Source organism: Scardinius erythrophthalmus, assembly GCF_964197995.2.
Source record: "Scardinius erythrophthalmus genome assembly, chromosome: 10".
NCBI classification, from domain to species: Eukaryota; Metazoa; Chordata; class Actinopteri; order Cypriniformes; family Leuciscidae; genus Scardinius; species Scardinius erythrophthalmus.
The window spans coordinates 11,808,928-11,823,543 of NC_138230.1; the positions used below are offsets into that span (position 1 = coordinate 11,808,928).

General features: G+C 37.1%; 1 protein-coding gene across 1 annotated transcript; it reads left to right on the forward strand.

Moving 5' to 3' along the window:
- Positions 1 to 6,391: 6,391 nt before the first annotated feature.
- eno2 (enolase 2) lies at positions 6,392 to 14,616 on the forward strand (the record flags this gene model as incomplete). The annotated part of the gene is made up of 11 exons (XM_081377029.1): positions 6,392 to 6,476; positions 6,798 to 6,893; positions 8,074 to 8,132; positions 8,982 to 9,051; positions 10,030 to 10,163; positions 10,293 to 10,515; positions 10,961 to 11,158; positions 11,796 to 11,997; positions 12,077 to 12,185; positions 12,321 to 12,379; positions 14,547 to 14,616. 11 exons carry the CDS (start codon positions 6,392 to 6,394, stop codon positions 14,614 to 14,616), a joined length of 1,305 nt encoding a protein of 434 aa, XP_081233155.1.

Here is a 14,616-nt window from a genome sequence, read left to right on the forward strand (position 1 = left end):
TAAACTGATTTCTGCTCTCTACTGAGCATCCTTGTATTTGTACGCTCGTATTTGTCACATCTAGACGTTATCCTTCAGTTTGTTGTTTAATTGTTTTTGTACACCTTTCAGACATTTATGCACAATGTAGATTGTAAACATTATGAAAAGGGAAGTAATCAGTCCAAAGACACCCAGTATGGAGATATGAGTATTTGAGACATTCAATATACATCATGATATAATGGCCATTCCCTTTTCCGTGACCTCATATCCCCCCCCCCCCCCCCCCCAATTTTCCGGAGCATTGTGATTGATTAATTTTACCACATGAACGTATTGTGCTTCATTAAGTAAACAAAGGATGTTGGTTATAATGTATTAGCTTCATTGCAACATATGAAATGCAACACAAACAATGCCGTATGTAGTTCAGGTGTGTAAATCTTTCATTCTAATAAAAAAATAAACGTTGCATGGGGAAATACAAGAGATCATGTGTAATTTTCCAAAACATTTGAAATTAGGTCAAATGCACGCATTTTAATAATTAATAATGCCTATAGGCGCACTGGGTTTGTATTTTTGTGGATCGCACAGAACTACATATCTTTAGCAATATATAGATATATTTTCCTTTATGAAATATCCGAATGATTAAATAGAAGATCAATATATTTTTTTTTTCAGGGAATGTCTTGCTATTGCATTTGTACTTGACTTGCACTATAGACATCAGCTGCCACATAAGTGTGTTGACCTCTCCGTTCTCAAAGCTTTCAGATCTAGTCGAGTGTCTCGAGTACAAATGTTCGACACAGTCTATACCCTGAAAATACAAGATCACTTCAATAGCCGTGACTCTCTTCCAGATGAAGAACTATGCGCTATTTTCAACCAACCAACATAAGGCCATCAGTTTTGATTGCAACTTCTAACATACTGTAGCAGAGAATGGTTAGGATCTATGCAGGGTGTTTATTCAGATAGAAACTCAATCCATAATTCAACTGCTGTAAATCTGCCTGGAGAACAAAACATCATAAATCCAGTAAATGAACACAAGGAGTTCTAGGAGAAGACTACGAAACCCTTTTGTAAAATTGTTAACAATTAGTAAATGAACAGTCTGCTGTCTGTATTTACTAGTGATGGTTAACTAGAATTATGAGGAACGTGTTGATGGTGACCTCTAGTGATTGACTGTGGAAATCTTGGATAAGAATATGATATAGCTCCTCCTAGTGACCAGGAGTAACATCCACAACCGGCAGACCCAAAGACTTGATTATTTTATAGTTAGTTACACATCTTAATTTGTTTTGTTTGCAATGTCAGGTTTAATTCTCAGTAGAACTTGAAATACACCTTACAAGTTACAAGAAAACAGTGATTTGTGCCATTTGAATTCATTAAAATGATCTTTTTTTTTTTTATGTTTACACTACCATTCAAAGCTGAGTTAAGTTAAATAAATGAATACTTTTATTCAGCGAGGTTGCATTAAATTGATCAAAAGTGACGGTAAGGACAGGTTTCTATTTCAAATAAATGTTGTTCTTTTGAACTTTTTATAAAACAATCCTGAAAAAAATGATCATGGTTTCACAAAAATATTAAGCATGCAGCATAACTGGTTTAAACATTGATAATAATAAGAAATGTTTCTTGATTTCTGAAGGAACATTTGACACTGAAGACTGGAGTAATGATGCTGAAAATTCAGCTTATCAGATATGTATTCCTACAAAAGGGAGAATGCAGTTGTGAGTATACAAATACACATTCATTTATCATATAACTGTGGTGATTGCATTAACTATTGATTTAAATGTGATTCCATGGAATGCTATATTGATAGAATCAAGCAGTTTTATGGGGTGTAACATCGACATATTATCAGAGTGTCAACATGTCTTAAGATGCACACACACTGTATATTCTCTTCTAAAGAAATTATCACAGTCTCTACAGTGACCTGTTTGATATAAAGTGAATTTGACACATGCTGAGAAGCCGTGCATGACTCAACAGAATACATATACCACAGATTTGTTTATTCGGGCTCTAATGTCAACACAATGAAAAGATCTTTCTTTTAAGAGTGGCATTTCAAAAGGGACAGAGAGACAATACTGATCTTATATATCCTTGAATCATACACTGTATATATGTTTATTCAGCACAGTAAAGATCAAGTTTCAGGGCAAGGTTTTCTCACTTTTGTTCAAGCCTTGAACTCCTGTGCCAAAACAAACACAAATTTTGTCAATATTTTATCCACTTGAGTTTTGGATTATTGACCTTTGTTGGTTAATTTGTTTAATGTATTTAAATTATTATCTTAAAAGGAATTTCATGAACAGATTGTAGCACAAAAATAAGGTTCACTCAAGGAAATTTCTAATATCTAAACCACTTAATTGAACATTATAGTGATTCAAGAGGCCTGATGATTTAACTTAACATGAACATTTAATATTGCTTTGTTTGTAATGTTTTAATGCAAATTTTAATTGAATTTAAGACCAAACATGTCAGGTTAGAGCAACTGGCACCAGTTCTTTAGAGATCAGACTCATTTTAAAGACGTGACACTTTTAGTTTAAAATCTATTTCTTGTTAGTGAAAGCATCTCTTCTACAGGCTTTGTACGGAGGAAGGAACATTATTCTCTAATAACATGAATACAAAATATGAAACATTAATCACACTCAGAACTTCGAAGCACCAAAAAAATAATGTAATTGTGACTGGCCAAGAGGTTTGTATTCTCAAAATAAGACCCTTTATCTCAGTATGAATGAATGTAGAGTCAAGATCAGTGTGACCCAATTCCCTGAAACAATAATCTCATTAAAATAAACAGTGTAATCACAGATTATCTTTCACTCAACTTTATGTGCCGATCTCATATACTTTTCACTCGCACACATACAAACACAATATATATAAATATAATCTATTTTCTGCTTTGATACAGTAATATCTGTCAGTCAGCAAACCCTGCCTTGACTATATGTTTTGACTATACAACGCATAGAGATATTCATCCAGTTGTCTTCAGAAAGAATTTGTTAAATTAAAAAACAAAAAATTGCATATTACTTCCGTAATGAGTGACATTTCTGTGTAAAATTCAATAAAGGAAAAAACGTTAGACTGAACTTGATTTTATCAATTGCGAATTTTGTGTAAAAAAGGGCGTCCCACATTGATTTTACTAAAACAACTATTAGTTTTTTAGCTATTTGTTAACAAATATGCAACAGCCAAATCAGCAGAAAAGGAAAGTGTGTTCAGGGGCAGAGCAACTTGTATTTTAATGAAAGATCATCCAGACAGACATGTTTTATTATTTGGAAAATCGTGCACTGATAAGTCATGCAAAATAAAAATAATTATATTTTATATAGGCTAATCCGATATATATAAAATATATATATATATATATATATATATATATATATATATATATATATATATATATATATATATATATTAAGAAGCCTATTTGTAACTCACAAAAAATGAGTTAAAATTCACATTAATTCAAAAATAAACATGAATTTCTGAAATATTTCTTATTAATTTAACATAATCTCTTTTTTATGTTTTAAATCGCAAAACATCATTTATTCACAAAAAAAATCTAAATAAGAATTCTATCACTTCTGTAAATTCGGGCTGAGATGAAAGTTGCGATAGCATTTCCCCCCCAATGTGACATCTATCCGAGTGAAATGGCTTCTTGAACAAGAAAAACTGTAGGGCGAGACTTGATTTTGCCCATGTTTGAATTGATTGGATCATTGTGGTTTGCTATTGGTCGATCTCATGTGAGTGACAGGTTGCCCCGCCCTCGCGCCATTAAACACGTCATCAGGGAAGAGGATGGGGATATAATCATGCAGTTATAATAAATAATTCAACATTTCATTTTGATTTCATGGTGACTTTAATAGTCATCGTACGCTTTGCATTCCCTTAACACTGGAAGATTTTAGTCTTGCTTCTTTCTGATCTACCCAGTTCCTCCATCTATTTTTACCAGCAGTCACAGAGGAACATTGCAGTTCCCTGTGTTTGTTGTTTCCCCTCCTCTTCCCGGGTCTCTCGTTCCCGCTTATTAATCAGTCGCCTTGACCTACTCATCCTCCTCTTTCTCTCCTCTCTAATTCTCAGCATCTTCCTCTGACTCATCTTTTCATCCCCTCCCCCGTCTGTTTCTCCTCTCATCTCGCTCTCATTCTGGTTTCCACCCACCCTCGCTCTGTTTTGCTTCTCTCTTCCGCAGTTCAACACTTCTTTCCAGGCTTGCCTCTCGCAAGGCTACGCGCACTGACGGCAGGTAATCATTGCATGAAAGAATTTGTTCTTGTTTGCACTTTCCGCTGCTCCTTTGCATCATAAATGCATCATTAATGCATCTGTTGCGGGGTCATTAAGATGATTTGGCTTGGCCATAAATAATTCGTTAATATAGGTTTGTGCATGACTTTGTACATTTTGCATTAATTAACCAAGAATTAATTGTCATATCAAGACATCGCTGATGTTTAGGGCATGTCGATGCGGACAGTCTCCTGAATGAGGAGTCACTCCTTATCTTGGGATGCTGGATGTGAATTTGGGTGGCAGTGCTTTTTTTTTTGGTGCCCGCTGCTAAGGGGTCGGACAGATTAACTTATCTATATTACTTATCAAGCTTTACTGTTTGTACATAGGCTACGTGTTATCAATGTGCGTCCAAGCTGTTCTCATTGGTGACGGGATGATCGGGCAATTTTATATTGATCTTGAGTAAAATCCCAATTCAAGTTCATTTGAGCGTAGCAGTGCTGCCTATATTTTCAAATGCCCCGAACACGCTTTTATTTTATTTTATTATTATTTAAACGAAGCAATTAATACAGCTAAGTAGGCTATGAGAAGCATAAATAATTAGTTCACCGCGCGAGTTTCGAGTTTTTCGTATATTTGTCACGTGACAAACGCAAAAAAGAACGAATCGCTCGTGCATGTCCCTACGCTGGTTCTTATTTCCGTCCGTCTCCAATGCGCGCTTCGATGATCAAGAAAGCTCATCTTTTCGCCAAAGGGATGATAAATTATTTATCTTTTTCTTGCCCCATCACGCCACTTTCTGCGGTATCCACCCCACCCCTCCGTTGATCGCCCCCTCCCCCCTGTATATCTGCTGACAGCACGCTTGCTGCAGTACCACACTGGCACGGCGTAAATTAGCAACGTCCGGATTTAGATGCACGATTGGTCGCACCGTGCGGCACCTGCGGGCACATGCCCTTCTTGTCATTACAAATAAAGCCCCTCCTCCTCCCCCTAGTCTAAATGGTGGTGGTCGGTGTTATGAGACGCGCATTCCATTAGCAAGGTGACACGTGTGCCCATGTCGGTCGTGGCACATTTAGAATGAAATTTGCATGTTCTGGCTTTTTATTGGCTGCCAGCGTGGCATGTCGCTGTCGATGCTTGAGCTATATATCTCATTGGTAAGAAGGTCGGAACTGAATGTTCCAGAAAAAATAGTCCTATTTTCAAAGCAATCAGATTGATTGGCACTCCTGATGTATTTGCATATTGAGTCAAAATGGATGCTATTCACTTTATGCAAGTTCCTGGTCTTATTTTGGAACGGTTAATCAGTGCACATCATTCTAAATGTTTAATTTCTTTATCTTAAATCAAAATTGAATAGCTGCTCAATAAAAGCTTGTAAATAGCCAAATAGGTATTGTTTTAGCAAACTCATATTCTTGTACGGAACGCCCATTATTCGTGATCCAATCCAACATTTCTCCTACAAAAAAACATCCAGATTTTGACCCCTTGGAGGAGGTGAGCAGGCAGTGATCATGTTCATTTAGACAGGCGGCAAATGTAACCTGAGTAATTCTGTGGACTGAAAGAATTACGTAAAAATGCAGTATTTCATGACAAAACGCAGTTTCGTACAGAGGAAGACAAGAGCCAGCTGCTTTTTGACAACAGAATTCTAAACCCAAAAATTCCATTTTGTGTACATGAATGTACTTTTCCAAACACCTTTGACGAACAAAATGCATTAAGCATTTCATGAAATACCTTTTGTTCACAAATTGCTCATTTTGTTAATCGTTGTCTGGATCACAAAATACTTTGTGTCCATTAAAAACCCTAGTTCATCACTTACATTTATGTATTTTGCATATGAGCAAGATTTATAATATGTAAAAGGAGATTTATGGCAGATGCAGGTTGACCAAAACAGTGTTTTGACCCACTCACTGTTAGATATTTATCTTTCTCATGCAAAGTCAATTAATTTGATGCCATGAGTTTCTAAACATCATGACCAGTGATGGCAGAAGTTAAGCTCTCATGCTCTCTTGTTTCCTCTCTGTCTTTAAGGATGTCCATTGTGAGCATCATTGCCAGGGAAATCCTGGACTCTCGGGGAAACCCTACAGTGGAGGTGGACCTGAGAACTGATAAAGGTGAATCAAAAGCAAAGGAATATGTGGAATGTGTTATCTACAATGTAAATTGAGTTCCTGGATGAATGTCCATTAAAAATAAAGTGTATTTATTGAAAGCATCTTCCAAAATGCATACATGTGAAATACAATTTATAATAAATATAATAAAAACGAAATCAAAATATGTTATGTCCACATGCAAGTAACTTTTAAGAGACAAATGTACATGCATAAAATTTTAATTATGTTGACGCAGCTCCATCAGTAAGATATGGACGCACTATGTATTAATCACCGGTATAAACGAATGACAGATTTGAAGTGTCAGTGTGTTTTCAGGTCTGTTCAGGGCTGCGGTGCCCAGCGGAGCATCGACAGGCATCTATGAGGCTCTGGAACTCAGAGATGGAGACAAGAGCCGTTACAAGGGCAAAGGTGAGCGATCAGAGATAGTCCATCGTAACATTGGCACTATTATATAACATTAGATTGTTTAAAGTGCCTCTGTTATGCTTTTTCTAATATTACATTTTATGCATTGTCTATTGCTGTTTGTGAATGTAAAATGTCTGCAAATTTGTAAAGATCAACAATGTAACAAATTTGCATAATGCCAGCCTATGGACTTCATTGGCTGCCCACGGGTGACGTCTACTTTGAACCGCCCTCAAACACTGTAGTTGTAGCTGAGGCCTGGAAGAGTTTGGTTCGAGTTTGTCGACATGTCGAGAAAATGCTGTTTTCAGCGCTGCAAATCTCGGGCTAAAATTGATACAGTAACAAAGCCATCGTTACTGTTCGTATTACTGGTATCAAGTGCTGAGGAAGATCCGGAGCTGAAATTCAGATATGGCCGTTTCGCTTCTGAAATGCGCTGTAGGCGGTGGACCAATCACAACAGACTGGGCCATCTGACCAATCAGAGCAGAGTAGCTCGCAGAAAGGAGGGGTTTTCTATAGACTGAATGTTCAAGCAAACTGTTTTCAGACTCTTTGAGAAATGAGGTGATGTGCAATATACACTGCCTGACCAAAAAATAAAAAAGAAGCCGCTGTTTGAATTTAAATAGGCAAATGCTAAAGGGTCTATGATATGACTGGATCATTATTGCAGTGATTATTATGTTTCTAGCATGTTATATAGACTTTACAGAGTGCTTGACTCTTGCATTGTCAATACACGATCTTGGCCAAAAATGAATGGACCTCTTGATTGAAATAAATGTTGCGATGTTATTTCCATCAAGAGGTGTATACATTTTTGGTCAAGATCTTGTATAGACAATGCAAGAGTCAAGGGTTAGAATAACTGTTGCCACACATATAACATGCTAGAAACATAATAATCACTGCAATAATGATCCAGTCAGACTCTTAAGCATTTGCCTGTTTAAAGTAAGCAAATTAAATGCTTAATAAAGAAAATTAAAGTGTTTTTTGACCTTACAGATGCATCTAAACCTGTCGTAGTCTTTAAAACAAAAGTAGGACCTTTAAAATAGAATAATAGGGGCACTTTACAACTAATTAGATAATTAGTTTTGTAGCCTCCTGCTATAGTTTTGTTTTTTGATCTGTCTTGACCTGTTTTCTTGTGAACGTCTTGTGTTTTAAGGTGTTCTGAAGGCTGTTGGTCACATTAATGACACTCTTGGACCAGCCATCATTGCATCTGTAAGTGAAAGAAAAAATGGTCTTGTTTAATTAACCTTCTTTTTTATAACAAATAACCAAACTATTTGTTTTCAACCAGCATGAGAAGGATTATAAACGGCAATCTGTGCATATTTGCTTACTTCTGGAAAATATTATCTACATTAAGCTGAGACTCATTTCTTTATACTTGGTTTTAATGAGGGCACATTTTGTATTTAAACCTACAATATTCCTTTAAAATGAATGTGACTACATTTTTTTCCCACTATGATTTACATTCTTTTACAGCCTCCTATATTTTTTCATTCATACATGTTTTTCTTCAGATGTTTGTCGGCACTTTCCCAATAATCAGATTTTTTTCACAGTTCATTTCTAAGCAATTGTTCATTTAATTATTTGTTATTGTTTATTTGTTTGTTTGTTTGTTTGTTTGTTTTACAGATCAGATTCCGATCAGATGGGATCAGAATCAGATCCCACCCCTGCACTTTTTGAATCATTTTTCTTTTCATATTTTATACCCGTTTATTGTAACAGGAGATTTTTTTGACTGCTTCAAATCTCCCAAAGGCAGAGACACAAAATCTCCTATTATCCAGGTCTTGATTTTCATTCTGATCTACACATTCCATTCTTTCGTTTTCATGTTTTTTTTTTTTACTTCCATGTCTACAATGCGAAAGCTAAAGCAAATACAAAGATACTCAAATGCTGCAAGAGTACTTTTAGACTGATTTGACTTTGATGATGATTTTTAATTTCACAGCAGCAGGGCTAATGATTAGGCGACATTTTCATCAAGCATCAATCAAGCACTGTATTTTATTAATCTGGAGAGTTTTATCTTCATGATGTGAACTTTAGGAGATCAGTGTGGTGGAACAGGAGAAACTAGACAACTTGATGATTGAAATGGACGGCACAGAGAACAAATGTGAGTTATTATCTTATATGATAACAATCATATTTTAAAAGAAATAGTTCCACCAAAATGGAAATTCAGGCATCATTGACTCACCCTCATGTTGTTCCAAACTTGTATGACTTTCTTTCTTCTGCGAAACACAAAATGAGTTCAATGACCAAAAAGGCAGCATAAAATTTGCTATATTCCATGTCTTCTGAAGCCATGAAACACTTAAAACATACCAAAATGTTACTTATTTAATTACTGAAAATCATACGTATTGTAAGCAATTAAAAAACTGTATATGATTTAATAGGATATAAGATTTATAAAGTAGTTTCTAAAATACATTACTGTTCAAAAGTTTGGGGTTGGTAAGATTTTTTAATGTTTTGGAGAAAGAAAAGTATTTTATTCTTACTAAGGCTGCAATTATTTGATCACAAATACAGTAAAGGCAGAAATATTGTGAAATATTATAGCAATTTAAAAGAACTGTTTCCGAGGGGTGAATATATTTTAAAATGTAATTTATTCCTGTGATCAAAGCTGAATTTTCAGCATCATTACTCCAGTCTTCAGTGTCACATGATCCTTCAGAAATCATTCTAATATGATGATTTGCTGCTCAAGAAACATGTATTATTATCCATGTTAAAAACAGATGTGCTGCTTCATTTTTTTTTGTGGAAACCACGATTTCTGTTTTCTGTGATGAATAGCATTTATTTAAAATAGAAATCTTTCGCAACAATATAAATGCCTTTACTGTCATTTTTGATCCCTTAAATGCATCATGTAAAAAAAAACAAAAAAAATCTTACTGACCCCAAATTTTTAAACTGATATTTAAAAAAAGAAATTGTAATAATTTCGGCACTTGTTCCGAAAATGTTACAAATTTTCCAATGTACAGTATATGGATTTTTTTCTACACAATAAAACTACCATATCAATCACATAAAAAATGATATGATAATTGCTATCTGTTCATCATGTCTACAGCCCAGTTTGGTGCTAACGCCATCCTGGGAGTGTCTCTGGCCATCTGCAAGGCCGGTGCGGCAGAGAAAGGCGTCCCTCTGTATCGTCATATTGCTGATCTGGCAGGAAACACAGAGCTGGTGCTGCCAGTTCCTGTAAGAAATCTCATTACTCAATTGCACGACTTAGTACGCAACATAATAATTCACATCTGTAGGTATGCTTTTTCTTGATTATCTCGGGAAATAGACTGACGAAGCACATTCTCTCTGTCCATTTGTCAGGCGTTTAATGTAATCAACGGAGGCTCCCATGCTGGAAACAAGCTCGCCATGCAGGAATTCATGGTGCTTCCTGTGGGGGCGGAGTCATTCCGTGACGCGCTGCGTGTCGGAGCCGAGCTCTACCAGACGCTGAAGGGTGTCATCAAGGAGAAGTACGGCCAAGACGCCACCAACGTCGGTGACGAGGGAGGTTTTGCCCCAAACATCCTGGAGAACAGTGAAGGTGTGTTGGTGAACGTGATTTCACCAAGTACCACATGTTCCTGGATCAACATCTTTGTTGATCCTGGAACAACTTTCCAATCAACCAATCAGATTTGATGGACAAGTTTACAGTTTATGTCAAGTTTAGGCTTAGAACCCAGAGTTAGGTGCTTCAACATCAGTGTTATTCACCTATCCTTTCCCTCTGATTTTATGGAAAAGTTATGGGTAGGGTTAGGTTTAGGGGTAGGGATAGGGTAAGGACTAAATTTTGGGACAGGAATGTTATTCCAGGATCAACAAAATATGTTGATCCAGGAGCATGTCTTACTTGGCAAAATCACGGTGACCAAAGGTGTGTTCATGAGTCTGTGCATCGCCTTGTCTGAGCTTGTGATCCAATTTAATCTTAATGAATTTATCCACTGTTCTGCTCTGTTGGCTTCTCTATCACGTCTCCACAGCTCTTGAGTTGATAAAGACTGCCATAGACAAGGCCGGGTTCACAGATAAAGTTGTGATCGGGATGGATGTAGCCGCCTCCGAGTTCTACCGCGACGGGAAGTACGACCTTGACTTCAAGTCCCCTCCAAACCCAGACAGACACATCACCGGCGATGAGCTGTTAGAGATCTACCAGACGTTTGTCAACGATTATCCAGGTAAATTGTGAAGAATAAAAAAAGATGTAAAGGAGATTTCAAAATTCAAATGTTAATAAAGTCACCTTGAGGTCCATTTAAATTATGTACATCCTAGGTTTGACTTCTTCTTTCAGACGAACACAATCAGAGTTATATTAAAAAACATTCAGCCTCTTTCAAGCTTTATAATGGTAACGGCCATTTTGCTCTATCCTCTGTGTTTTCGCATTCGTCAGTATGTCATGTGTCGGGTCAGAGGTCACTCTTTCGCCGGATAGAGATTCAAGTACGGCCGCTACCAGAAGCCAGTGATTATAGTTTATAAAGTTATAAATATGGATATTTTTCTCACAAAAACGCATAGATTCGCTTTAGAAGGCCTTTATGAACCCCTGGAGCCTATGGATTTCTTTCATGATGCATGGATGCTCTTTTTTGGGCTTCAAAATCTAGGGTACCATTCACTCTCATTATAAAGCTTGGAAGAGCCAGGATACTTTATAATATAACTCCGATTGTGTTTGGCTGAAAGAAGAATGTCATATTCACCAAGGATGGCTTGAGGGTGAGTTAAGTATGGGATAATTTTTTTGGGTGAACTAACCCTTTAACCCAGAATGTTCTATCATGTTTTTGTTCCCATCATCATTGACAGTGGTGTCCATTGAAGACCCGTTTGATCAGGATGACTGGGCCGCTTGGACAAACATGACTGGTTCAGTGGGGATCCAGATTGTGGGCGACGACCTGACCGTGACAAACCCAAAGAGGATAGAGAAGGCAGCGGAAGACCGCGCGTGCAACTGTCTGCTCCTGAAGGTCAACCAGATCGGCACCGTCACAGAGGCCATCCAGGCGTGAGTAACTCTAAACTATGTCTAGTAAACCAGCCTTTTCTAGCTTCTTACCTTCCATTTTGAACTGTGTATCCCTCAGATGTAAGCTCGCTCAGGCCAACGGATGGGGCGTGATGGTCAGCCATCGCTCAGGAGAGACAGAAGACACTTTTATCGCTGACCTAGTGGTGGGACTCTGCACTGGACAGGTACACTTACACAAATGTAACCAGTATGTACAGAAATTATATGGTTTATATATTTATTATGTGTTTTACAAAACAATTATAATCAAGTTTGATTAACTTGACAAACATTTACTCTTTATCTCTCTTATCTTTCAGATAAAGACAGGAGCTCCGTGTAGATCTGAGCGTCTCGCCAAATACAACCAACTTATGAGGCAAGAGAGCGTTCAACACACTATTTTTAGCAATGCAGTAAAAACATCCATTCGAATCCCCAAAACAAAGTCCAAATAATTTTCGCATGCTTTTTGCCTCTATTAAAGGGATAGTTCACTTTGAAATAAAATTTTGGTATGTTTTAGCTTACCTCAAGGGCATCCAAGATGTAGGTGTCTTTTTTTCCGCAGTAGTTTCAATTTTGATATTTTTAGGTCAAACCGTTCTTGTCTGTCAGTCATTTCATGCAGGTCTATGGTCACCCCCTCAAAGAGCAAGCACAGAGTCCAAATTAAAACAATTCCCCATCGTAAGTACACATTTATGGCCTAAGACACGAAACGAGCGGTTTGTGTGAGAAAACGAACAGTATTTATATCGTTGTTATCTCTTGAACACAGCCGCGTCCAAATGATCTGAGGGCGCGGGCGGGTATAGATATATACACTAGATGTTGCCTTGGCTACGGTTTCGTTCCAATGAACTGCAGTATCCAAGGTGACATCTAGTGTATATATCTATACCCGCCCGCGCCCTCAGATCATTTGGACGCGGCTGTGTTCAAGAGATAACAACGATATAAATACTGTTCGTTTTCTCACACAAACCGCTCGTTTCGTGTCTTAGGCCGTCAATGTGTACTTACGATGGGGAATTGTTTAATTTGGACGATGGGGAATTGTTTTAATTTGGACTCTGTGCTTGCTCTTTGAGACAGTGACCATAGACCTGCATGAAATGACTGACAGACAAGAACGGTTTGACCTAAAAATATCAAAATTGAAACTACTGCGGAAAAAAAGACACCTACATCTTGGATGCCCTTGAGGTAAGCTAAAACATACCAAAATTTTATTTCAAAGTGAAATAACCCTTTAACTCTTTCCCGCCATTGGCGGAATTTTCCGGCTTTCCATGTTTTCACTGTTATACTGTTGGGGGCGCTATTACGCATCTTCTGAAAGAGTACTGAATCTCCTGATTAAAACAGGTGAAGAAGAAGCAGAAACAAGGGATAGCATATGTAAGAAGATGCATATGTAAAATAACATTCAATCAGCATATCAATCAAAACTGCCTAATGTTACCTAATGAAATGTCGACCCAGGACGAGGTATAGGAATGTGAAGCTTTGGGGGTGTTGATGAACTCGATCTACTCCGTCTGTGTTTTGATCATCGCTCTGAATCCGATCCAGACAGTCTTTGACAAAAACGTGTTTTTCTCAGCTTTTTACTCAAAATTAAACTTACCCACATTCAAGTGTTGATAAAAAAAATAATGCATAAAGCTAGAATAGAAGTTTTTTGGGAGGGCCATGAAAATTTTGTGAAATTTATTTTTTTACCCTGTTGAGAAAAGAGTTAAACAGGCCGTTGCTAAAAACTAACATACTATTTTAGCAAAGCATCTCCAAAAAGATTTTTGTGATGCTGTTTTTATTGTTCATACATACTTATGTTTATGTATCTAACACTAAGTACTGAACGTCTTGCTTAACTCATCTTTCATTGATTGTTGCTTGTTTCCGTCACAGAATAAAAAAATAAAAAAGGTAATTGTGACTTTTTTGCCTCACAATTCTGACATTTTCTCGCAATTGTGAGAAAGTCAGAATTGTGATATTAAAAATGTGCAATTACATTTTTTATTCTGTGGTGGAAACAGGCTTCCATAGCAAAAATCCCAGAGACTTCCATTGAATGAAAGACTTGAGCCATATTTTGAGATTTTTTGGTGCGTTTTGAAATCTTTTTGCAATTTTTAGCGCATTGCTAGGTTGTTGGCCACTGGCCAATAATCAACCACTTAGCAACCACTCAAACCACCATAGCAACACCCTGGCAACAATTCTAACATTGTAGTGCCACTAGTATCGCACAAAAAACACCATTCATATTTTCTTAAAAAAATGCAAAAACCATTCATTTTGATTCCATTTGTGCCTCAGCACATGCTCTCATGAAAATGACTCAACTTGCATAATAACTGACTGTTGTACTTAAAAAAAACCCAGTCTCAAAAATAACAGTGGCCGCAAAAAGAACCAATATAATTACTTTGATTAACATTGCTGATTACAGGCTTCTAGCTCTTTCTCCGTCACCTCCTGTTCCCATATAATTAATCCACGTCCATCTGTCTCTTTTTTCCCCTGCCTTACAGGATTGAAGAAGAATTGGGTGATCAGGCTCGTTTCGCCGGGCACAATTTCAGAAACCCTAGCGCTCTGTGA